The sequence below is a fragment of the Lepisma saccharinum genome, chromosome 20 (assembly GCF_977018435.1).
Source record: "Lepisma saccharinum chromosome 20, izLepSacc3.1, whole genome shotgun sequence".
Classification (NCBI taxonomy): domain Eukaryota; kingdom Metazoa; phylum Arthropoda; class Insecta; order Zygentoma; family Lepismatidae; genus Lepisma; species Lepisma saccharinum.
This window is the reverse complement of record NC_139248.1, coordinates 46676007-46702355: the sequence shown is the minus strand read 5'-3', so window position 1 is coordinate 46702355 and position 26349 is coordinate 46676007. Positions and strand designations below refer to the sequence as shown.

The 26349-nt window shown below is 38.6% G+C and overlaps 1 protein-coding gene across 1 annotated transcript in view; it reads left to right on the top strand.

The window, feature by feature from the left end:
- The first annotated feature begins 7562 nt into the window (after positions 1-7562).
- MTF-1 (Metal response element-binding Transcription Factor-1) overlaps positions 7563-26349 on the top strand; it is a 98799-nt gene continuing 80012 nt past the window's right edge. Inside the window, exons 1-2 of the mRNA XM_083141447.1 lie at positions 7563-7790; positions 22723-22943. Of these exons, the coding sequence (XP_082997573.1) occupies positions 7639-7790; positions 22723-22943 (373 nt within the window). The 5' untranslated portion in view covers positions 7563-7638. The remainder of the gene's footprint in view (positions 7791-22722; positions 22944-26349) is intronic.

The following is a 26349-nucleotide window of genomic DNA, read 5'->3' as shown; positions in this document are numbered from 1 at the left end:
ACCTACCGCATCATGCTATTATTAGAGAAAGTACTACAACACCTGTGAGAGTTGTATTTGATGGATCATCGAAAACAGACAGTGGACTATCCCTTAACGATGTTCTAATGACAGGGCCTACAGTCCAAGAAGATCTATACTCTATTGTACTGAGGTTCAGAACGCACAAGATAGTTTTTACAGCAGATATAGCCCAGATGTTTCGCAACATTAGAGTCCATCCTTATGACACTAAATATCAAAGAATATTGTGGAGAAAATCACCAAACGAAGAAATACAAACTTATGAATTATTAACTGTAACTTATGGCTTAACCTCATCGCCGTACCAAGCTGTTGCAGCATTACAAATGCTTGCAAGACAGGAAAACGAAAACTTTCCCAATGCATCCAGCATATTATTAAGGGATTTTTATTGTGACAATGTAGCATCAGGAGGTGATAACATTGAAACTATGCTCAACTTACAGTCTGAACTGAATGAACTCTTGAAACGAGGTGGATTTATTTTACGCAAATGGTGCTCCAATTGTGAGGAATTGGTGCAAGCAGTACCAGAAGAACACAGAGAAGTTCATTTACCATTTCAGTTCAATAATGAAGCAGAAATAAACACATTAGGCCTCATCTGGCAACCATCAACAGACACATTTTTAATTTCGTGCAAAGTAGCGAAAGATGGAGACTTTTGTTCACCATTAACGAACATAACCAAACGACAAGTTGTGTCAATTGTTAGCTCCATATTTGATCCACTGGGACTTATCAGTCCAACTGTCATTTTATACAAGATGTTTTTGCAGAAACTTTGGAGTTGTAAATTGGAGTGGGATGAACAATTAGATTCAGATTTAAGAAACCAATGGACGAATTTGTATCAACAACTACCAGATATAGTTCACATCCAAATAGAGAGATTTGTACTGACAACAGAAAAGACAAATGACATTCAGATACATGGATTCTGCGACGCAGCAGAAGGGGCTTATGGTTGTTGCATTTATATTAGATCAAGAGATGAGTTAGGAAGAATCAATGTTAAATTACTGTGCGCAAAGTCAAGAGTAGCGCCAATAAAAAAAGTTACTTTGCCACGACTAGAATTGTGCGGTGCTCTTCTATTAGCTAAACTAGTTAAGAAAACAACACCAATTTTGAGAATTCCAATTGACAGTACATATTTTTGGACAGATTCAAAAATCGTACTTGGGTGGCTAGCAGCGTCCCCCACTCGATGGAAAACCTTCGTAGGTAACCGTGTTGCACAGATCCAGGAACTTTCTGTTATTAACCAATGGCATCATGTCACATCTAAGTGTAATCCAGCAGATTTGATAACAAGGGGAGTAGAACCAAGAGCCCTCAAGGATTCGGAAATTTGGTGGAATGGACCTACGTGGTTAAAAGAAGATACTTGGCCATTACATGTTATGGAAAATAGCGAACTTGAAGAATGCATAACAGAACAAAGGAAGATAGTTACATCAATGTTTAGCAAGATACATGGAACAGAAGCAGATTTCATGCTGAGATTTTCCACATTACAGAGATTGCTTCGTGTAGTAGCAACATGCTACAGATTCATTTACAATGTTAAGAATCCTGTTTCGAAGAGAACAGGAAACTTTTCTTATGTTGAATTACGTGCAGTACTGATGAAATGTATCTTAATTGTGCAACGCATTTCATTTCCACAAGAAATTCATGACTTAGAAGAAGGACAACAAGTATCAAAAAATAGTCCTATCAAGGATCTTCATCCATTTATTGATGACAGACAGCTGTTACGAGTTGGCGGAAGACTCGAAAATTCAGAATTGCCATATGAGAGCAAATATCAATTAATTTTGCCTACCAAACATCATCTGACGCAACTCATAATTGAATCAGAACATCGTCGTTTATTACATGCAGGGCCTCAATTGTTGATAAGCTCTTTAAGACAGGAATACTGGATTCCACATATCAGACAAACAGTAAGATCTGTCTTGCATAAATGCTTAATATGTTTTAAGTTGCAAGCCAAGGCGTCACATCAACTCATGGGACAATTACCAAGCCCAAGAGTCACACCATCACGTCCATTTTTAAATACAGCAGTAGATTATGCTGGTCCTTGCATCATAAGAACACACAGAAGAAGCAGAATCACTACCAAGGGATATGTAGCTATATTTGTGTGCATGGCTACTAAAGCGGTGCATATTGAAGCAGTTATTTCCTTAACGTCAGACGCATTTATCGCTGCTCTACGCAGATTTGTTTCTAGAAGAGGAAAATGTCAAAACATATACAGTGACAACGGGACTAATTTTGTTGGAGCTAATAGAGAACTGAGAGAACTCAGTCAACTCTTCAAAGCAGAACAGCTAAAAGGTGGACTTGAAGATTTTGCAATAAAAGATGGAATCAACTGGCACTTCATTCCAGCTAACGCGCCCCACTTTGCAGGATTGTGCGAAGCCGCTGTAAAGTCTATGAAATATCACTTTAAGAGGATAGTGGGAAATGCTACTTTGACATACGAAGAGCTTGCAACATTGTTAACGCAAATTGAAGCATGCCTCAATTCCCGACCCCTGACCTCAATATCTGATAATCCCAGTGACACCTTTCACTTAACACCTGGTCACTTTCTTATAGGGTCACCTCTCATGTCCATACCTGAGCCTGATTTAACTAACTTGCCCCAAAACAGTCTTTCTAGATGGCAACACATTCAGCAATTACAACAACATTTTTGGAAAAGATGGTCGAAGGATTATCTCCACGAACTACAACAGCGTCGTAAATGGACGGCTTCAACAGAAAATCTTCAACCAGGCATGGTGGTTCTGGTCAAAGAAGACAACGCACCTCCACTTACATGGAAAATAGCAGTAGTGGAAGAGACGTTTCCTGGTAAAGACGGTGTAGTGCGTGTGGCAAAAATTAGAACAACAACTGGTTTTACTAAAAGACCAGTGAACAAATTGATTCCCTTACCTAATGACAATTGAATTAGCAAATCTGTTGATTGGAATTTATCCAATCAAGAGGGGGGAATATGTATAGGAATGTGTTCTTGTTTTCATTATTTGGTTTTGATGATGTGGGTTGGATTGCTTTTGTTCTCAAGAGATGGCGTGTGTGTCCGTGTGTCAGCTGTTTGCGTGGGCGCCAAGTAAAGAAAAACGGTTAGTGAGAGAGAAGCAACATGGCGCGTATCGCGATAACCACAGCTGGACATTACTAAGCACATACGTCGTCTAAAGTGATTAGAATTGCCTTTCAGTGATACTTCATGGTAGTTAGTGCATTACAGGTAGAAAATAGATGTCTCAAAAGAATCAGCGTGTGCATTTGTGATTGTGTTTTCTTACAAGAATCAACGCAACTCCAACAGGTGCTGTCACCTACAATAGTTTGCTTTGACCAGTAACATACAAGAATGCATGACTTGGTGGGAAGCTGTTCATTCTTGCAGCTGTTGGTCCAGAATAATGACGGTCCGTGGAGGAAGATTTGAAAATAACTGTTTCCGAATATTTCTACTTTTCATACGTCTTGCTCTCTATTTTATCACATGCGTCGGCAGTGTTTTTCTTTCCTTTATGCACAGAAAGGCAAATCGGGACTGGACCTACAGTTTAAAGTGGGATCCGAGCCACTATGTGTCTCCAACGGGTATCAAACCTGGGACCCCTTGATTACGGGGCGACGACTTTACCACTGCGCCATCGGGGAGGCCTCTTTCACGTTTTTCGGCGCACTGTCTCATTTGAAACGGAACAGTGTTCATTATAATACCGGCATACACCAAAGCAAATCCCCCCCATCCGGTCTTCGCATTTTAATTAAGGGATTAGGGTTACATACCCGGTGGAGGCACATAGTGGTTCGTATCTCACATAAAACCGTAGGTCCAGTCCCAATTAACATACCTGTGCAGCAGTGGCGTGGCGCGGATTTTTAAAAGTGTTACCGGTTATCAGTAGGAGATTTAAGGGAGACTTGGGCGCCTCCCCACCTCATGCCCCCCCCCCATGTCTTCCAAGTAGTTCATATAATATTAATCTGGTACGTGTGCAATTCAATACTAGATTTTGGTAAAGTTATTAATCAGGAAAAAAGATGTTGACATAAGGACTAAAGTGAAATCGCAAACATTGGTTGTTGACACAATAATACGTAATTTGATACTTACAGAAACATCGAAGGCTACTTATAGAGCAGATCAATCCGACTTTGAAAATAGTTATATGATGCTGGGATCCCGGGTTCGAAACCTAGCTTGGGCATGGGCGTTTGTGATGTCTATTCATCAATTTAATCATATCATCACTCATCCCCATCTTCGCAAATTAGCCAAAAGTGGCACAAGCGAAGCAAAATCAATCAAATCAAATCAAAAAACTTCTATGATGCTGTCATAAAGAGAAGTTTTTCATTGAATTTGAATTTTTGGGTGCGTCATGGTCATGGTTCATGTTATCCACATCTGAATTCGACACGTTTTTTTTCACCCGAAAATAGAGTACATGGCCAACAAAAGAGTTTCGACAACTGCACACATCCACATAACCACGGATAGTCGTTATACCACGAAACATTGAAATGTCGGTCATATCCAGCAGACGACTTGGTTTTTAAATCGGTCAAAATCCCTTTCGCCACAATTTCGATTTTTTCTGCAAAATAACGAACCGAAAGATTGCTTCAAAATATCTTCTATCGCACGATTACACACACTGTCCAGATAGGATGAACCCGCCACCTCGGAACTCGGAGCAAGCTTCATTAATTAATTGACAATGCCCGAAAATAACATAAAGACGAAAGACACCAGTCACAAAACTCCCACTGCACAGTCCCTCCCACAAACCGTTGTTTACTTTTGTAACACGTGAAGCACCCTCCTTGCCCCCTCCCCTCTCAGCATCGGCCCTTCCCCAATATTTTCTTCGGAACCTGCAAGAAGTCCAGGTCTACTAATGTTGCCATCTTAGTTCTTTTGAAACCAGATTTGCCCAAATCGCGAAACTTTTCGTTTCAAATAAGACGTATGTAGAGTAGATGTAGTCTTCATCTGTTTCCTAACTACTCCCACTCCCATGTTTCGCTAAATCCACTGAAATCTCATTTCTGACACCACTACTATTTCGTATATTTTACGTCTTTTGCTACCTTTAAGGCTTTCGCTTTATAGGATAATCGTGACGATGAGGATGCACGGTGAATTATTGAAATAAAATTATTATTTCCTTGTGTATGTAATTATTAATTTTTATAATTATGTAAGTAAAATAATAACAACGAACATTGAAATAACCATTTCTTGATGAGGATTCGAACCTGCGACACCTGACACTTCAGAGCGTGCTAAGATAACAATCGGGAAATTATGCTTGTAAGTATTGTTTTCACCCAAAAACAGTTCTACCACCTCAAAAACATTGCTTCAATCCGAAATTATTGCATTCCTGCGACAACGTATGTCAATCTCAATCAGTATTATCAACAATTATCACAAATTCCTGTAACCGAAATAATATTATATGTGTGAAATATAGAATTTTAGGTTGACATTTTTAGAAGGACAGCGGACCCCTTGACCATACCCATCCCTCTCCTCTCCTTCTCGCCCATGATGTCGAAGAAGGACAAAGAGGACTTTCATAATCGCTGATATTTAGTGTAAATACAAAATATCACTTGGAAGTTTGCTTTTGCCCCAGTGTGATTTGATTTTTTTAAATTTTGATTTGGCGATTTAAGTCCACTTCATGAACAGTAATGCTAATCGGGACAGTTTAAAGTTGGATCCGAACCACTTGTGCCTCCACCAGGTATCGAACCCGGAATCCCTTGATTATAAGGCGGCGACGCTACCACTGCGCCATCGTTCCTCAGTGTGACTGGACACCTTCAGGGTAAGATAGACCCGATTAGGCGACTTAGCTCGCTTCTGTCAATTGAATATGGCAACACTGGTATGTTTCCGGTAAGGATCACCGGCAACTGCGCCGGCTAAACAGGAATGCCAAAAACCCGCCTCGTCCTCCCGCGGTCAGTCTTTGCCGCAACGCGAAGTCTTCCTTGCGTGAGCTCAGGGCCCTTTCCTCATGTTGCCTGTGGAGGGTACCGGATCAGTCCTCCTCTTCGCTTTTGCCGGTGTCAGAAAAAATGTCAGTCTGCAATGTTTACTTTACGACAATATTACCAGTTTATGTACGTAATAATATTTTAAGACGGGTTCTTCAATTCTTTATATTTTGGTGTTACCTGCGGTAACAGCGGCTACATGCACGCCACGCCTCTGCTGTGCAGAAAAGTGGATTTAAAACTCAATTAATCAATTACTAGAGGTGTGAAGTAGATGAAGTTCTGTTGTATTTGTGTGAACAATGATTACTGAAAGAAAGAGACAGACTGGAAATATTCAATCTAAAATGCTCTCGCTTTGTGTCCATCAGTTAACGTTATTACCTTGCAAGCAACAAGTCCCGGATTAAATTTACTTATGTATCTCATAAATCTATTCCCTATTTATGCATTTGCGTCAAACTTTACTACCTGGAAAAGAACTGCTCGATCATTTTATGTTCTTTTAATATAATGCTATCAATACTTTTTATAATAGTTAGTCATCCTTTGGGAAGAGCAAGTGAACCGGGGTCTTCCCGCTAGATCCGCCAATGCATACAATATGCCTGTTTTCAGAGAAAAATTCCCCAAAACGAGAAAGCGCACACACAAATAATAAATTTCTTGACCTGGCCCCAAGACGGAAGCCTATTCACGAACTTTTGCCTGGCCATTCCCCACCCCCTTCCCTCTTCCCAACACGTGTTATGAGTGGCAACAGGCGGAAGGCTGTTATTTTTAACTCCCCAAATCGCGGTTAACATAAGAAAGGAAAGCGCATTGTTCGAATGTTCTGAATTGTAAAAGAATGTATAGACCATCAAAACCTTACATTTCCTCTCCTTTTTGCATATTTATTTTTTCTCTTCGAATGTTAACGACTTATGTTTCTGACAGAAACACACTTGTTTGGGGGTGGGGATCTCAAAAGTAAAAGCCCATAACAGCCCATACTGAACTCTTAACTTGGGCTCCTCTATAGTGTAAACTGAAAACTTTCCTGGGGGAGGGGGCTCGATCCCCCTGATTCCGAACTTGGATATGTGCTATTATCAATAATAGAGTTACAGAACATTTTCCGTCTTTCCTCGATAATTATTTCTCTCCTTAAATTATCCTTATTTTATTTTATTTTTACACCACAAGGAACCAAAAACCTAATTTTATCAGGTGTAAACTGAAAACTTTCGGGGGGGGCTCGAGTCCCTAAGCCCCCCCCCCCATGGATACGTGCCTGGGACGTAGGATCAATAAATCGGAAAATCGAAATGTTTCATTGGTAGAAAGTGTTTTAGGATGACCCATTTCAGCATTTCTGTTAGCACGGGGAAAAGAAAACTTCAAATATTATTGTTTTGTTGATGAAGGTAGGGTCAAGGATTTGGTAGCTGGCTGGGCTGGTGTCTGATAAGAAATGAAAAACATTGTCATAGTCACCGACGTACTGAAGTTTTTTGAAGCATATTCCTATTATATCGTAAATCTTGAGAAAAAAAAAGAAACGTATTTGAAATGATGACACCTGGTTTGCAAGATTGTGTGGACGAGAATTTACATACATCATCTTTTGGAAGAATCCTGGAACAACTGCCAATGTTTTCAAGCAACCAAATTGAAGAGAATTTTTCGGAGACGTATACTTCAGATCATGATGAAAATGGGGGGTAAGAGGAGTTTAATTGTACAAATATGCAGCAGAGTTTGTTTCATTTCCAGTTATCGAGTACTTGATAAATTACATATGGTAACAGTTCATTACATCGGAGACACATTAACATCGGATATTTTGTGTTTTGCATGCTTCGTACTTACCAATTGTGGGTAACGGTTCCGATTGTTTTATGATTTCTCCTAGCACAAAGACTAATTATCGTAGAATTTTGGAAATCATTGTCACACGAAATTTGAACCTTCCTTAAAGTAATGAGCAGTGTTTGAACTCAAAACAACTTGAAAATTACCTTACGCAAGCATGCGCACTTCTCATGGACAAGATATTCTACGTTGACAAGCAACAGTAAATATCGCTGAAGCGTCGGAATGAATGTTGAAGTAAATCGGAACCTTAGTAGAATGCATTTAGGGACTTTATTTTAATCCTATGGGAACCATACCTAACCTGCCTAACCTAACCACGAAAGCATATAAAACTCTGGGGTCAGGTACCCTATTTTACACCCTCAAATTTTCAATTTTTTTTTCTTTCATTATGAAGATTATGTGATCCTAATTGTGAATATAAAAAAATTGGAGCGCGGAAAGAAGTATTTACGACTGTACAGCCGTTTAAAGTTGAGATTTTGTCATTTCAAATTGTTGAGTCCAAATTTCCCACCGATTCCGGGCCCCGCCCCTGGGGTACTTGACTTACCACCCCCTACCGCTACCGCGGTATAGAAGTAAATTGGAACCTTAGTACGAGGGTGGTTCAGCATGCTCCGCCCCTGACCCATTTCCAGTGATAGTAGAGACCTGTAATTTTATATGTAACATTGTTCAATCTTTAGACTAATATCCACAAAGTTTCAAGAATTTACAACAATTTCTCTTTTTGTTACACGTTGATGATCAGTAAGAAATGTAGCCACATGTGAAACGATGGAAAAATCTGATGTCTGAGCAGTGATAAAATATTTACTCAAGAAAAATCTAACACCGAAAGACATACATGCAGATATGGTGGGAACTCTTGGAGACTCTAGCCCCTCATATGATCTAGTGAAGAGATGGTGCCGTGAATTTAAATGTGGTCGGCAGACTTCTGAAGATGAGCATGGTGGTGGCTCACCTGCAACGGAGACCACACCAGTAATGATTACAAAAATGCATGACATGATTTTCGCAGACCGGCGAGTGACTGTCCGCCATATAGCAGACACGTGTGGCATCTTAACTGGCAGTGTGCATTCAATTATTCATAATCATTTGTTAATGAAAAAAATCTCTGCAAATTGGGTCCCGAGAATGCTGACGGTCAACCAAAAGAGGACACGTTGTGTGAGAAGTCAGAATCTGTTGCGGACAATAAAGGCAGACAAGCCAAAGTTTTTGAAGAGATTTGTTACAATGGATGAAGCGTGGGTTCACCACTTCGATCCCGAAAGTAAACGCCAAAGCATGCAATGGAAACACCCCCATTTTCCACCCCCAAAGAAATTCAAGGTTCAACCATCAAAGGGCAAAGTGATGGCATCTGTGTTCTGAGATGCAGAAGGAATCCTTTTGATAGATTATCTCCAACAGGGAAAGACAATCACAGGTGTTTATTTCGCAACCCTAATTGAAGAATTACGTACAGCCATCAAGGAGAAACGCCGCGGAATGTTGGCCCGTGGTGTGTTGTTACATTGTTACAATGCTCCCGCCCACACCTCCCAAGTTGCTGTGGCTGCAATTCATGCAGCAGGGTTCGAAATTGTCCCTCATGCCCCTTATTCTCCAGATCTGGCCCCCAGTGACTTCCACCTGTTCCCGAACATGAAGAAACACCTGCGTGGAAATCATTTTGTCAGTGATTCCGAGGTTATGGATGTTGTGAATGCTTGGTTGCAGGACCAACCAAAATATTCTTTTTCTGCTGGGATTGAAGCACTGGAAGGCCGATTGGAAAAGTGTGTTAATGTTGCAGGTGACTATGTTGAAAAGTGACAGTGATTTGGTTTTCCTACGAGGATTCCTTCTATGTCAGGGGTGGAGCATGCTGAACCACCCTCGTAGAATGCATTTAGGGACTTTATTTTAATCCTATGGGAACCAAACCTAACCTGCCTAACCTAACCACGAAAGCATATATTGAACAAAATCTTAAGTAATCACTAAAACTCTGGGATCAGGTACCCTATTCTACACCCTCGAATTTTCATTTTTTTTTCTTTCATTATGAAGATTATGTGATCCTAATTGTGAATATAAAAAAATTGGAGCGCGGAAAGAAGTATTTATGACTGTACAGCCGTTTAAAGTTGAGATTTTGTCGTTTCAAATTGTTGAGTCCAAATTTCCCACCGATTCCGGGCTCCGCCCCTGGGGTAATTGACTTACCACCCCCTACCGCTACCGCGGTGTAGAGTCTCTTTTAAAGGCATGTTAGAAATTGGCAGGAGTCACCTGCCCCCAACACTATTTCTCACTGTTTTCCGCATTGACACATGAAGATTGAAGATACCAAAACTGAAGGCTAAAATTAAACCTAAGAAGGTAACTTAACTCTTTTTACCAAGGCCAGGTATTGAATTGTGGGTCGAAGTTCAATTTGTAAGTCCAAAAATGAAGTAACTCCTATGTTGAAAGTCCTTGTTGTCCTTTTCCACAGAATACCACCCTCCACTCCCTTCCCATCATAAAAATAAGCAAATTATCCCATGCCACAAGTCATTTAGAAAAAACAACCCTCCCCTTTACGGCCTGCAGTTGCCAAAATGAAATAATTATTTCCAATTTCTGAAGTCGCATAAATGAAAGCCAATGTCTGAAATGTCCAATTCGCCAATATATCACACAAATAACATATCGCAATCGCAAATGTTCCCGTTGCACAAGTCAATCATATGAAGAAAAATAATAAAATCAGACGTGCGCTCGATGATCCGAAATCTTCAGAGTTGCGCCTGTGACATGAATCCATCATTCGCCATCATAGAAGTTCTGAAAAACCTTTTTGACGTTACGCAATGAATTTTAATTTCATAAAAAACGTAAGTTTCGTAGCACGTAGATCTAAAAAATTAACTTCCGCGCTATTTGCAAACACTTTGTTATGAGGAACTAAATATTTTCACGAAAATATTTGAAACGTGCCTAAAATCGAGGGTGTAGAAAGGGGTACCGGAGCCAAACTCTGCAGTATGTGTTAACAGACGTACATCGAAATCGAACCATGTAAAAATTGCATTCGTAACATGATGAAATCGCAATAAAACAAAAGGAACTTGGGCCAGTTGGGTATTGCAGACCATAGTTCAAGGTGCCATTATGCTTTTTACATGAAAACAAAACACAATTTTTGGTAAAACTATCGGTAACAGTTAGATATAGTGAAAACACATTTCTTCAAATTTACAGGAGAAATGACGGGAAAATACTTACGGAATTGAGTTCCTGTGGACTTTTGAAAGCTGGGAATAGGGTTTTTCCATTCGTGCAACTTATTCGGCTGCTAAATAATGTCATTTTCGACATTAATGTATCTCCGTTGCACGATAGCTCGTGCCACCATGAACGTCGACTACGTGAATCATATGTTTCATGTGTTCGAATATGTAACCCCCTGTCAGTGTAGCAACCACGCGGTAGTTTTACCAGATGACGTGTGAGCGGTTTTTTTTTCTGTTTGCCTAACCTAACTGAACCTAACCTAACCTTCCGTGAATGGTTTGTGGATCAATTTTAGCTTAAAAACCACCATTTTTCTGTTAATAAGTGTTAGTGTAGCAACCACGCGGTAGTTTTACAAGATGACGTGTGAGCGTTTTTTTTCTCCCAATTTAATTTTCTATGTTTGCCTAACCTAACCTTCCGTGAATGGTTTGTGGATCAATTTTCGCTTAAAAACCTTTTGTGAATAGTTTGTGTGGCATTTTTCGGTTCATAAGTTTGGAAACACTGCATATCAGCTGAGGACACTGCATATCAGCTGACGATAGACAACGTGAGTCAAGATTTGCCTGCCATATAGCAACGACCAATAAATACTTGAAATGTGAAAAATTACGCTTTTTTCAGTGAAAAAAAAGTTGAAAAATGTTCCGCTATGCATATAAGGTAAGTACAAATGTAAATTATTTGGAAATAAACGAGTTCCATGTATTTTCACTATATCTAACTGGTACCAAACTATCAAAGGCGTGAATCCTCTGTAACTCGTTTATTCTGTACTTACTTATCCTGCATTGGGAAAGATTGTTTAACAAGGGATTTCGCTTGCCCCAAAGACCATTCTGGATCGTATAACCATCCACGAATAGCCCCAAAAACAATTCACGATATCCCCACGCACCATCACGGTAAAGTTAGGTTAGGTTGCTTTAGGTTGGGCAATATAGTGAAAAAAACTGTGTGTTTGGAAACACTTACCGGGGATTACGTCATCAGATGCTCGCAAAATCCAGTTCAAGTACATGGATGGAAATGCAAGCAACAGCTTTCATGCATTGGACGGACAATATTATAGAGAAAAACACGAATTAGCGGCCAAATACATTGAAAAATGTGAGAAAACACTTCTACGAACTTCGGAAATTACACACAAACTCAATTCCGTAAGTACTTTCGCCTGTAAATTTGAAGAAATCGGATTCCCGGCTTTGATAGTTTTACCCAATTTTCCACATAGAGAGTAGGGATGGCCAGACGGATCCGGATCCAAGAGTTACGGATCTGGATCCGGGTCCGGGTCTGAAAGTTTCGGATCTGGATCCGGATCCAGGTCCGAAAGTTTCGGATCTGGATCCGGATCCGAGAGTTTCGTATCTCAATCCCATTATAATATTACCACACCATAAAAGGTATTATGATCTTCGATTACAAAGAAAATTTTCATTAGTTAGTCCTACAAGAATGTTTTCATATGTTGTTCTTAAAATACTTTGCTACGCATCGGCTAACACACTCGTGCACAAAAATAATCTTACTTGTTTAACAAAAAATGTCAGAGGTGATTTTGTAAATGCCATTGAAACGAATATGTATTCATTCGAATGTATTGGAAATGGAAACACACATAAATGTGAGACATTCCATTCCAGGATGAAACCTTTAAAACATATAACAAGATAGAAATTTTATACACAAATTATACAATTGTTCTACAGTTACAGTTTTACAAATTAAAATAAAACATTAAAATATATGCTGTGTTATATAATTACAAAGTGTAAGACTAACAAGGGAGGTTATCTAAGTGCCCCCCTCCGATTTCCATGAAACTTGGCAGGTGTATAGAGGGGCCCAATGGAAAAAATACGTGTTTTTCTGTTTGAGCTAAAAAACTGTTTTAGGGGGCAATACCCTCTCAAATGTCAAGATGAGGACAAATTGAAGTGAGGATCTGACCCCTATGTACATCCGATTTCCATTAAAACCTTGCAGATGTATAGTGGGGCCCAATTGAAGAAATACCTGTTTTTTGTATCAGCTAAAAAACTGTTTTAGGAGGCAAAACCCCCTCAAATGTCAAGATGAGGACAAATTGAAGTGAGGATCTGACCCCCTGTGTCCCCCTCCGATTTCCATAATACTTGGCAGGTGTGTGTATAAACGGGCCCAAAGGAAGAAATACGTGTTTTTTTTTGTTTCAGCTAAAAAACTGTTTTAGGGGGCAAAACCCCCTCAAATGTCAAGATGAGGACAAATTTAAGTGAGGATCTGACCCCTGTGTCCCCCTCCTATTTCCATGATACTTGGCAGGTGTGTGTATGAATGGGCCCAAAGGAAAAAATACGTGTTTTTTTTTGTTTCGACTAAATAACTGTTTTAGGGGGCAACCCCCTCAAATGTCAATATGAAGACAAATTGAAGTGGGCATTTGACCTATGTGCCCCCCTCCGATTTCCATGAAACTTGGCAGGTGTATAGTTGGGCCCAAAGGAAGAAATACGTGTTTTTTTTTTGTTTCAGGTAAAAACTTTACAGGGCAAAACCCACTCACTTGTCAAGATGAGGTCAAATTGAAGTGGGGATCTGACCCCTGTGTCCCCCTCCAATTTCCATGAAACTTGGCAGGTGTGTGTATAAACGGGCCCAAAGGAAGAAATACGTGTTTTTTTTTTGTTTCAGCTAAAAAACGGTTTTAGGGGGCAAAACCCCCTCAAATGTCAAGATGAGGACAAATTTAAGTGAGGATCTGACCCCTGTGTCCCCCTCCTATTTCCATGATACTTGGCAGGTGTGTGTATGAATGGGCCCAAAGGAAAAAATACGTGTTTTTTTTTGTTTCAACTAAATAACTGTTTTAGGGGGCAACCCCCTCAAATGTCAATATGAAGACAAATTGAAGTGGGCATTTGACCTATGTGCCCCCCTCCGATTTCCATGAAACTTGGCAGGTGTATAGTTGGGCCCAAAGGAAGAAATACGTGTTTTTTTTTTGTTTCAGGTAAAAACTTTACAGGGCAAAACCCACTCAATTGTCAAGATGAGGTCAAATTGAAGTGGGGATCTGACCCCTGTGTCCCCCTCCAATTTCCATGAAACTTGGCAGGTGTGTGTATAAACGGGCCCAAATGAAGAAATACGTGTTTTTTTGTTTCGGCTAAAAATCTGTTCTAGGGGGCAACCTCCCCTCAAATGTCAAGATGAGGACAAATTTAAGTGGGGATCTGACCCCTGTGTTCCCCTCCGATTTCCATTAAACTTGGCAGGTGTATAGTGGGTCCCAAAGGAAGAAATACGTGTTTTTTTTGTTTCAGGTAAAAAACGGTTTTACAGGGCAAAACCCACTCAATTGTCAAGATGAGGTCAAATTGAAGTGGGGATCTGACCCCTGTGTCCCCCTCCGATTTCCATGAAACTTGGCAGGTGTGTGTATAAATGGGCCCAAATGAAGAAATATGTGTTTTTTTGTTTCGGCTAAAAATCTGTGCTAGGGGGCAACCTCCCCTCAAATGTCAAGATGAGGACAAATTGAAGTGGGGATCTAACCCCTGTGTTCCCCTCCGATTTCCATGAAAGGTGGCAGGTGTATAGAGGGGCCCAAAGGAATAAATACGTGTTTTTTGTGTTTCAGCTAAAAACTGTTTTAGGGGGCAAAATCCCCTCAAATGTCAAGATGAGGACAAATTGAAGTAAGGATCTGACCCCTGTGTCCCCCTCCGATTTTCATGAAACTTTGCAGGTGTATAGAGGGGCTCAAAGGAAGAAATACGTGTTTATTTTTTGTTTCGGCTAAAAAACTGTTTTAGGGGGCAAAACCCGCCTCAAATGTCAAGATGATGACAAATTGACGTGGGGATAATCTGACCCCTGTGTCCCCCTCCAATTCCTATGAAATTTGACAGGTGTATAGAGAGGCGGCCCTATGCCCCCTGTTTCTTCTTATGCCATATTTTTGTGGTTTCGGGGTCAGATCCCCACTTCAATTTCTCCTCATCTTGACATTTGAGGGGGGTCCTCTATACACCTGCCAAGTTTCATTGAATTCTGAGGGGGAGACTTAGACCTCCCTTGTAAGTGTATTAATTAATTACAAATCGCGCACGGGTGCACACACACTATATATATGTGTGTATGTATGTATATTATATATATATTAGCATGTAACAATATGTTATACACACATTCTTACTTTCCAAAGAAGCGCATGTGGGATGGCAAAACGGATCCAGATCCGAAAGTTTTGGATCCGGATCTGAAAGTTCTGGATCCGGATCCGAAAGTACTGGATCCGGATCTGAAAATTCCGGATCCGTGAATCCGGATCCGAAAAATTTTAGGATCTGGAGCCATCCGGATTTCGGATCCGCCAGGATCCGGATCTGGCCATCCCTAATAGAGAGTAGTTTTTGTTATTCCTTTTTTCGCTTTCGTAACACACAATATGGCGGGCAGAGGTTGACTACAGTGCAGCCCAATTCAAGAGTTCAGTATGGGCTGTTATGGGCTTTTACTTTTGCGATCACTATCCCCAAACATGTGTTTCTGTCAGAAACAAAAGCCGTTAACATTCGAGGAGAAAATAATAAATATGCAAAAAGCAAAGGAAATGTAAGGTTTTGATGGTCTATACCTTCTTTTACAATTCAGACCATTCAAAAAGGCACTTTCCCTTCTTGTGTTAACCGCAATTTGGGGAGTTAAAAATAACAGCCTTCTGCCTGTTGCCACTCGCTGCAAACAGGTGTTGGGAAGAGGGACGGGGCCAGGAATGGCCAGGCAAAAGTTTGTGAATAGGCTTCCGTGGGGTCAAGTGGTTTCTTATTTGTGTGCGTGTTTTCTCATTTCGGGTAATTCTCCGAAAACAGGCATATTGTATGCATTGGTGGATCTAGCGGGAGATCCCCGGTTCACTTGCTCTTCCTAAAGGATCACTAAGTATTATAAAAAGTAATGATAGCATTATATTAAATAAAATGATCAGGCAGTTCTTTTCCGGATAGTTAAAGTAATAAATCAAGGTTTGACACAAATGCATAAATAGGGAATAGATTTATGAGGTACTTAAAGTAAATTTATTCCGAGACTTGTTGCTTGAAAGGCAATAACGTAAACTGATTTACACAAATCGAGAGCATTTTAGATTGAATATTTCCGATGTATGTCTCTTACTTTCTGTAATCATTGTTCACACAAATACAACAGAACTTCATCTATTTCGCACCTCTACTAATAATTGATTAATTGAGTTTTGAATCCACTTTTTTTGCACAGATATGTTAATTGGGACTGGACCTATGGTTTTATGTGAGATATGAACCACTATGTGCCTCCACCGGGTGTCTAACCCTAATCCCTCAATTAAAATACAACAACGTGGGGGGGGATTTGCTTTGGTGCATGCCGGTATAATGAACACGGTTCCTTTTCAATTGAGACAGTACACTGAAAAATTGTGAAAAAAGCCTCCCCGATGTCGCAGTGGTAACGTCGCCTCATAATCAAGGGGTCTCGGGGTCGATACCCGTTGGAGGCATATAGTGGTTCGGATCCCACTTTAAACTGTAGGTCCAGTCCTGATTAGCCTTTCTGTGCATAAAAGAAAGAAAAATACTGCCGACACATGTGATAAAATAGACAGCAAGACGTATGAAAAGTAGATATATTCGGAAAAAGTTATTTTCAAATCTTCCTTCACAGACCGTTATTATTCTGGACCAACAGCTGCAAGAATGAACAGCTTCCCACTAAGTCGCATTCTTGCATTGAACAGTACCCGTTGACCACTAACTTTTGTTGCGGCGTGTAATACAGCAGACGCTCGATGCACGCTGGAGCTCTCTTCTACTGCGCACCATGCAGCAACACTGACGCCATAAGCCCCATACTGAACTTTTAAGTTGGGCTCACCAATAGCGCTGTAGGTATGCAGTGTTTCCAGCCTTCTTCACCAAAAAATACCTACTATCGTGTTCGTCACGTGTGCAAATTGTACATTATGTACGGGTTGCTGACGGATAGCCCACAAACCATTTCTGATAAGGTTAGGTTGTTTTATGTTAGGCAAGCATAGTTAAAAAAAAGGGGGGTTGGAAACACTGACAGGGAGTTACGTCATGAAACTTATGCAGCATCCAGTTCACGTAGGGAAAGCAATGGCACTTGTGCACCGGTGAGATATTTCTCTTGAAAAATACATGATTTCCCGGTCAATTAGATTCCACGATGAAAGAAAATTCCTCGACGAACTTTGGAAACCTTAGAGAAACTCATTTCCATAAGTAGTTTCTTCTGTTAAAATGAAGAAATGTGTCTCCAATATAACGAACTGTTACCCAAGAAATAAGCTGAACACAACTCTCAAAACACTTAATCCAACACGACGGGCAGGAAGATATAAAGAAGTTTTGTATACTTTTAAAGAGAGGCTTTCAGATGTTTTGAATTTTTTTTCTCATATAATATGAACAAGCAGGAAACAAAATGAAAGAACTGTGGCTATTAAGTAGAAAATTGAATCTTTCAGTTTCATTTTATTATTGACAGTTCGTCTTGAGGCAGATAAATATAAAGAAGTAATTACAAGCAGACTCTCTTGATATGGCTGCATATGATCTCTTACGGAATGCTCTCTTAGAAATGACTGAGCCTCAGGGATCATTTGAATTGCTTGTTGAAGTGAAGATGTTATTTTTTAGGAATACTAGACCAAAGGGAGGTTTATGACTGCACCAACCTTCCATTGGGCATGCTATTGCAATGTTCTTTTTGTCAAGATCTGTATATACTGAGCTTTGCAAAGAAGCTGAAAATTGCAGAAACATTTCGAACCTTTACTTCAATCAGAAGTTCTTTCAAACACAAGATAAAGGACATGAATGATGTGAAAGAGCTTGCTCATCTCCTTGTGATACAACATAGTTCATTGAGTTCCAGTTATCCTGATGTGTGCATGGTTTGTTTCATGACTTACTGTTCCTCTCACAGTACCAAAGGCAGAGATATTTTTCTAAATTTTAAATTATAAAAACTTAATTACACATTACTACTGCATGAGTCAGGAACGTTTTAGTGGTCTGGCTACTTTCAACTGAAAACGATAGTAAAAACGTTTAAGAAAGCAATCACTGCTCTTGCTTAAATGATAACAAATTAATCCGTAATGTAAGCATTGTAGTTAATCATTGATTTGTTAATGAGTCAATTGATTTGTTAATGAGTCAAGAATGTATTTCACAGTATGTATTTTATTAGTTATTTTGTACTATTTGTCTCTAGCATTTATCAAAAACAAACACATCTTTAATCATAAATAAGATAATTTTATTTGTTTACAATCCATGTGCTAAATTTATGCATTTTTGTATTCGTAGATTCAGCCACTATAATAGCAGTGACTGGGGACCCAACTTATGAGTCTCGTTACGCCCCTGGTAATGGAAGTCATTATGTTAAAACGTCTATCCACCCCTCTGACATCATCAGTGTATATATACATTGTGAAATTCTCAGTATGTTTTTTTGAGTGGGCCCCAAATATTGTACTTGAGGAAGGCCACAGGAAACTGCCCTACATCAATGGTTGCCATTATAAGCCTCCTACCTTTTCTACTTTGTGGTAGAGGACCTAGAACTTCTTTGTCATATTGCCACGCTTTTGCCACCGTATGATGTTCGTTTATGTGTGTTGCGTCTAAATAGTACACAGATCTTCCAGTCTTTCAGCAGTCATGAATATTTCTCAAGAAATACAACACGAGCAATACAACAATATCTGTTTTTTCCATCAAAACTTTCTTATTGGATTCAATTCTTTAATAAGGGAAAGATCACATAGATATTTCCTTCATGTTGTGACCCCAATTCGAAAATTGATTTTTTCTCGCAATTTCTCGTAAGAATCTCTTACAAGCCTTCTTAATAAAATAACGCTTTTATCGAATTCGTCAATTATAGCTTTCCTTGCACATTTTTCCCATTTGCCACTTATTTTCACGAAAGTCCTTTCCTTTTAAGAGTGGCCAAGGACATGCCTGTTGCACTAACGGCTCTTTTGGGCTTGCTGCAATGGTAACGTTTGTTTTGGATTGATTTAGTTTATTTTAGTTAGCTTTTCTGCCACTTGTGGCTAATTGCAAGGATGAGGATGAGTGATGATATGATGTTATTGATGAAGAGACACTCACAAAAACTACTATTCACAATCCAGGATTGGAACCAAGGATCTCTGACATCGTACAGAGCTGTGCTTAATTACCACTCTGCCACAGATGTGGGCGCCTATGTGTGGAATCGAGGCTTGTGCTTTTCATTGTGGAACCCCTTTTCGCCGAATTAAATGCAACTCTACATCTAAACTGAGTGACCAGCAGTGGCGAAGCTCCTATGAGGCTTTTGAGGCTTAGTCTACCCAAAAAATGTTGAAATTAAAATGTTTCTGTACCCTGTAACAATCAAAGTTCATTAAAACAAATTAAACTATGTAATCCTCCGAACGTTCAGTTTTGCCGATGCTTCCAGATATCTCGTCAGTCAGGCGAGAAAGAGAGAGAGCGTTCGGTCGGAACTGTGAGGCTTTTGACGAAAAGCCTCGCGGTAAAAGGCAGCTACAGCGTGAGCTCTGTGTAGGTGGGAGGGTAAGGGGAGGGGACTGCCAATTCGCTGGGCGAGAGCGGCTAGCCTCAGAACCAACCTGTTGTGCTTCTAGTCTTCTTGTGCAAAGTGCGTCGTTCACGCGCTGCATTGTTGAATGTTTATTTACTTCAAGTGCATGCGCGCGTGTGTTTGTGTGTGTGTCACATAGTGTTTTTATGTTATAAAAATGGCTGATACTGAGAGAACATTGACGTCATTGTTTGAGGAATTAAAAGAGAAACCATTTTCAAGTTGGACTTATGAAACCAAATGTGCTTACAAAGATAGGCGATGGACACCACATTTAGATTTTAAAGTAGCAGATGGAGGAAGACAAAATAGAAATTTTCAGTTTTCATGGTATAAGAAATATCCTTGGCTAACAGGGTGCTCTAATACACGTAAGTTCTATTGTTATACTTATATTCTGTATGGAGGTGAAAAAGAATGGTCATCATCTTCTTACGGGGTCTGTGTAACAAAAAATTTTGATAGAAAGGCTGGGAAACATCAAAGTTCAAGAAAGCATCTTCAGAATGAAGAGAGTTTTATATTGTAAGGTCGTGGAAGAATTGAACATGCATTTTCTGAACGAGCCAAACTTCAAGCCATCAAACACAATGAAATCGTGAAACAAAATAGATTTGTAATCGAGAGACATATCGATGTTGTTTGTTTCTTGGGTAAGCAAGAGCTTGCTTTTAGAGGGCACTTTGAAGATGAAAGTTCGGACAACAAACTAAAGTATCTTGAATTATTAGAACTTCTTTCGAAACAAGAACAGTTTTTACGTGATCATTTGCACTACTCTTCAGGCTTTAAAGCCACGTCAAGCACAATTCAAAATCAGCTGATTGAATCAGTAACTGACGTAATTAATGAACATATTAAAGAAGAGCTACATTCCTGTGAGTTTGTTGGTGTGCGAGCAGACGAAACTCTTGATGTTTCTTGCAAAACTCAAATGAGCATTATTCTAAGGTTCTGTACACAAGATGATCCTCAAGAGAGATTTATTGGCTTTTATGACGTTTCTAGTGATAAAACTGCTTTAGGGCTATCAGAAGTTATCATTAAACAACTTAATGCTTGGAAAGTTTCTGATAAAATAGTGAGTCAAACCTATGATGCGGCCTCTGTAATGGCAGGTGATCGAGGAGGCGTGCAACACTTTTTGAAGCAAGTATGTCCACGAGCTATATTTTTACATTGCTATGCTCACAAATTAAATCTAGTTCTGCTACATTGTTCAAAAACAATCAAACAAGTCAGGCTTTTTATTTATAATCTCGCAGCTTTCCATACATTTTTCAGTAAATCCTCAAAGAGAACAGTACTCTTAGAAAGTAAAGGATTCAGATTGCCACAAACATGTAGTACCCGCTGGAATTTTAATTCCCGAGCAGTGCATACAATTTATGGAAATACAATGAGCTGAAGGACATTTTCCAGACAATTACAGATAATATTGAAAATTGGGATGCAGATTCATTCAATTGTGCCTCGGGCCTGCTTAATACACTTAATAAAATGCAATTTATTTTCCTGCTTTGCCTTTACAAAGACATTTTTACATACATAGACCACCTTTTTGCACTCCTTCAATACAAAGTTGCATCAGACATAAATATGTGTAACACAGAAATCAAGAAGACCATCGAGGTAATAAGGAATATGAGATCAGAAAATACTGTCAAATTATGTGTTGAAAACTCTAAGAGGATTTGCAGTGAAATAAGTGTAAGTGAACAAGACTTCGTGGCTCTCAGATGTTTAACCTACGAAATCTTGGACACACTGACTGTACAAATGGAAATACATTTTGGAGATCTTGAAAAGATAAAATTTGTTGAATTGCTAGACCAAAATAGCTTTGGGGGATATAAACTACATTTTCCTGTGATGAAATTAAATAACCTTCTGTCCACATATCCATTTTCAACAAAGAACGATTAGAAAATGAATTAAAGAATATTTATGCTGATGAAGAAAAGCATTTACCTCCTGCAGACCTTCTAAAATTCATAGTTAGCAATGATCTTCAAACAATCTACAAAGAAGTAACACAAGTTGGTCTTGACATTCCCTGTTACAACAGCTTCCTCCGAAAGAAGTATGAGCACCCTCAAGAGAGTAAAAAATTATCTCCGTAATTCAATGAAAAATGAAAGATTAAGTTCTCTCAGTACAATAGCCATTGAAAAAAAACTGGTTAAAGAACTTTCTATTGATCAAGGCTTCAAGGAAAGAGTAATTGATACTTTTGCGACCAACAAGAATCGACGCATCCACCTGCTGTATATAAAAATATAAGGTAAGCAGATTTTTCAGCCTACCCAGTATTTACGCCTTAGCTTCGCCACTGGTGACCAGATAATTGTTTTCAACTGTAGGTGGCCACATTGGAATTTTGCTGCACCAGCCTGCGGTTTTGTTGACAAAACCGATATGGCCCCCTCCAGTTTCCACATTCCCCAGAGCTCAAGTTGTTCTGTGAGGGATTGAAATGTAGTGTTTTATTGTGCAGAAAATAACAAGAAAGAAAATTTTCCATTTTCGGTTGCGGGTTCGTGTGCTCCGTAAACCCCCTGCAAGGTATAAGTGTGGGTGTGATTTTCTTTGCAGCTACAGGCAGAGTAAACTACATTTAAGAAGCTAATGTGTTTAATTTTTTTATTGCTAGCTGTGAAATGAAATAGCTTAAAGTTAATTAGCTTTACATTAGGCAGTTAATATAACAAACCAACAAAATAGACCTTTGTAATTTATTGCTAATGAAGAAACTTCTCCCTTTCTTAGTAGCATGCTTAAAAATACGTAAATTCTTTTTAATCAGTTGCTAAACACAGATTGATTTCATTGCATTTTTAATAGGTATATTCACCATACAATTAGCCCTGATGAGATATATGTGCAGATACATCCAGGGAATTCAAACATGCCAGAGTTTCCTTCTCATGCAACCTTAACAATTGAGACCGTGGATCCAACAACGAACAAGAAAGAATTTAAGAGATACAATTGTGAATATGATGGGTGTACTCGAACATACAGTACTGCAGGAAATCTTCGCACTCATATGAAAACTCATAAAGGCAAGTATGCTGTTACCAAATCCTATGAGTAGATTTACCACTGTAAGGTATTGCAGCCCATTGTTAAAGATCATTGGATGTTTCAATTAGTAAAAAAATATCCTTATGTAATATTTGTGCCTGTAAATACATGATAATTTTCTGTAACATCAAGAATCAGAGAGACATTAGCTCACAGGATGTTTTACAAATTAAAGAGTTTTATAAACTTTAGATAATCTCTCAGGGAGATTTTATACTGAAGCGACAAGCGACACTTAGAAGCAAACCCTCAGTAATCAATTGATCCTTTTGAACCAATGCAACACAACCACGTGTACTTGTTGGTCAGACTGTGCTGTTTTTTCAATATTGTGCATAGTGTCGCCTCACTTTGTTGTTCACGTATGCCCATTGCATGCTTCACCCCAAAGAGCTATATTTAAACTCTAGAAGAGAGCCCAACTGGAGATCATAACAACATGTTTGAACCTCTAATTTGTTGATATAATAAAGTATCAATATGTCCAATGTTTTAAGATTTAAACTAAATATTTAGTCTAAAATAGATCAGTCAACGTAGTAAGGTATCCTTGCACTGTTTCCTAACCATCGGCCCCTCGTATCTACTATACTGAGCTGTGAAAGGTTCTGCTGAAAGTGGTTAACAAATTACATAATCCTAATTTCATATTTGAGTTGTGAGTTTTTGTTTTTTAAGTCCCATTTTATGCACAAATAGACTAATCAAGACTAGACCTACAGCTTAAAGTGCTATCTGTACCACTATGTGCCTCCACCAGGTATCAAACCCAGATCACTTAATTACATGGAGACTATGTGACCGCTTCGTCATTCATATTTTTATCTTTGTTAACAAGGCTACACATAATCAAACTATTGTTACTATTTATGATTATTCCAGAATTTACTTCTGAATGTTTAATTTCAAGCGTACATGTTAATTCGTGTATAAAAGTTTATATAATAGAAATGTATTTACGAGAGAAATTCTTGGGATCTGGGCCTTCACTTTTAAATAAAGAATTTGCTGGCCACAGTTTCACAATGGTTGAGAACCACTGCTCTAGTGTTTATATGTTCACTTTATCCAGGCTGGAAAGTCTAGCGTATAGCTGCAGTTTGAGGTCAGTGCAAATGATTTCTCCATTTTCTCATGGAAACATGCCTCTTCCAACTTGCATAAATTTTACAACATGATATACATTTAGCAATGGCTCGTCTTTTCTTGGGTGACTAATAAACTGATTAGTGCAATTATATTGGTATTATCATGCAAACTGAGCAGAGAAGCAAGTGTCGCTTGCCACTCGTTGTTTGCATCTTGTCGCTTCAGTGTGAAATCTCCCTCAGATTTCAACATTTGCACTGAATGATAAATGTATTTACGTCCTATTAACTCAGTCTTTTGTACATAAGAACTGATGTTCCATGTCAAAGTGCTCCTGAATTTCAATTAAGAATTGAGTTTAAAAATAAAATGCAATGGTGTGACTTTATTCTATATTGTGAGTTAGCAATCTAAATTTGTCATTTGGATAAGAATTGAAGCATTATACATAATTAAATTGGAAGATATTTTACATATTGTTAATTTATTTTAACTTTTTTATGTACTTTTGTATTGTGTCACACCAAAAAAAAACCTTTAACTGTTAATTTCCCCTTCAACTCCACTAGAATATTCAAAGGTCAATTACCTTCTCTCTTTATCTTAAATAATTTATTTCTCATCATTTAAAAATTCACAGAAATTAAATTAAATGTCTTATTAAGGAAAGGGCAGAGATTTCACTGTCTCACCTGTGACACAAAATTGTTCACTTGTAGCTTTAAATTTAGGAAAGTATTCTGCATGTAGTTATGTTTAATCAACGGTGTTTACGTTCATAATTCATTGTAAAATAACTGTAAAAAATATGTTGCTTAACTATCAGCAGAATAGTTACTTTATTATAAAAAATGTTGTCTGTACATCCCACCTGTGACAATGGAATACCCAAGAAGCATTTTTTAACACAAAATGACAAGGAAGGGTTTAATAATTATCTACACTTTTGCTGTGAGTGTCTTTATGTGGCTGTAATGCTTTCTGCATGCACATGCCAGCATTGGCACCAATTTCTTCCAATATTGGGAGGGAATTTAAAGCAAAATATAAATATTGATTTCATCCCGTTTTTAGCGGGGGTAGAAGGGGAAGTTTTTTTTTGTATGGACCCAAGAATAAACAGTTATAAGAGACACCTTTGAAAATATTTTAATTACAGTTATCTATCTCTGAAATCACATTCACATATATATCAGGGTACTTTGAACTTTATTAGCTGGACCAAAAAATTACTATATTTTTATTGCATAATTATATGTCACAATGCTTTATATGTAACTTTTGATAAAGAATTTGATTATCGCATTTTGTGTACGTACTTATTCCCAGTAGTGGAGTTTAATATCTTCAAGTGTGCGTGTGCACTCATATTTTTTCGATGTTGGTTTTGCATCGTATAACTTTGTAAGTTCCAGCAGTATCAAGTAGCACACACATGTTTACAGGTATAAATATAAAAAAATACTAATCCTGATTAAATAAAACTGGTGTATTTCAGAACAGAATATTTTCAACTTCTCGACTTTTCCAAAGGTTTTTCTTCTTCTATCACTACGTTCATTATAATGTTTCATGATCTCTTTAGTGTCAATTAGGGCTGAGCCGATACCGATGTATCGGTATCAGCCGATACCAGTGAAATTGGTGTAAGATAATATCTGTTGGAATTGATTTACTGATAGCAGCCGATACTTTTCCAGTGTTTTGGTCTTTCACAGGCAGCACGTTAAATGTTGCATGACACTTTCGCAGAGTCTAATTATCCTGGAAGCTGTGCAAAATTCGAGTTTCATTTTATTTTGCTCGAGTTTTGTGTGAAAAGAACTTAATTTTGTGATAACACAATATGTATTTTAATATTCTGATGTAATTCTTGAATATTTTAAGGCAAAAATCTTGGTAAATTGATGCATATAATTAAAGTGGAATACTCACCCACTAATATTACTCAATGTTTTGAAGAGCTCTTAATTATTACAATTTTCAAGCATCGGTATCGTTTCAAAGTGATATCGTCTATAGTGTAAATATTATCCAGTGTATCCTTGTGTGCTTGACACAGTTCCCACAGAATTATGTTACGTACCCAATGAGTCTGATGCATGTGAGCGATAGCAAATGTGAAACAGAGATGGCGACGTCCCATGGTGGGTTACTAGGTTGTACTTGATATTAGTATTGGGAAAATAAAAAGGCAAAACTTTCTGGGATTTAGTCGATTTGAATAGGGTAATTAATAAAGCAAAAGCTTTGTGATATAAGAAGATAAGTCTGAGAAGGAAGTCCAAACCCGGA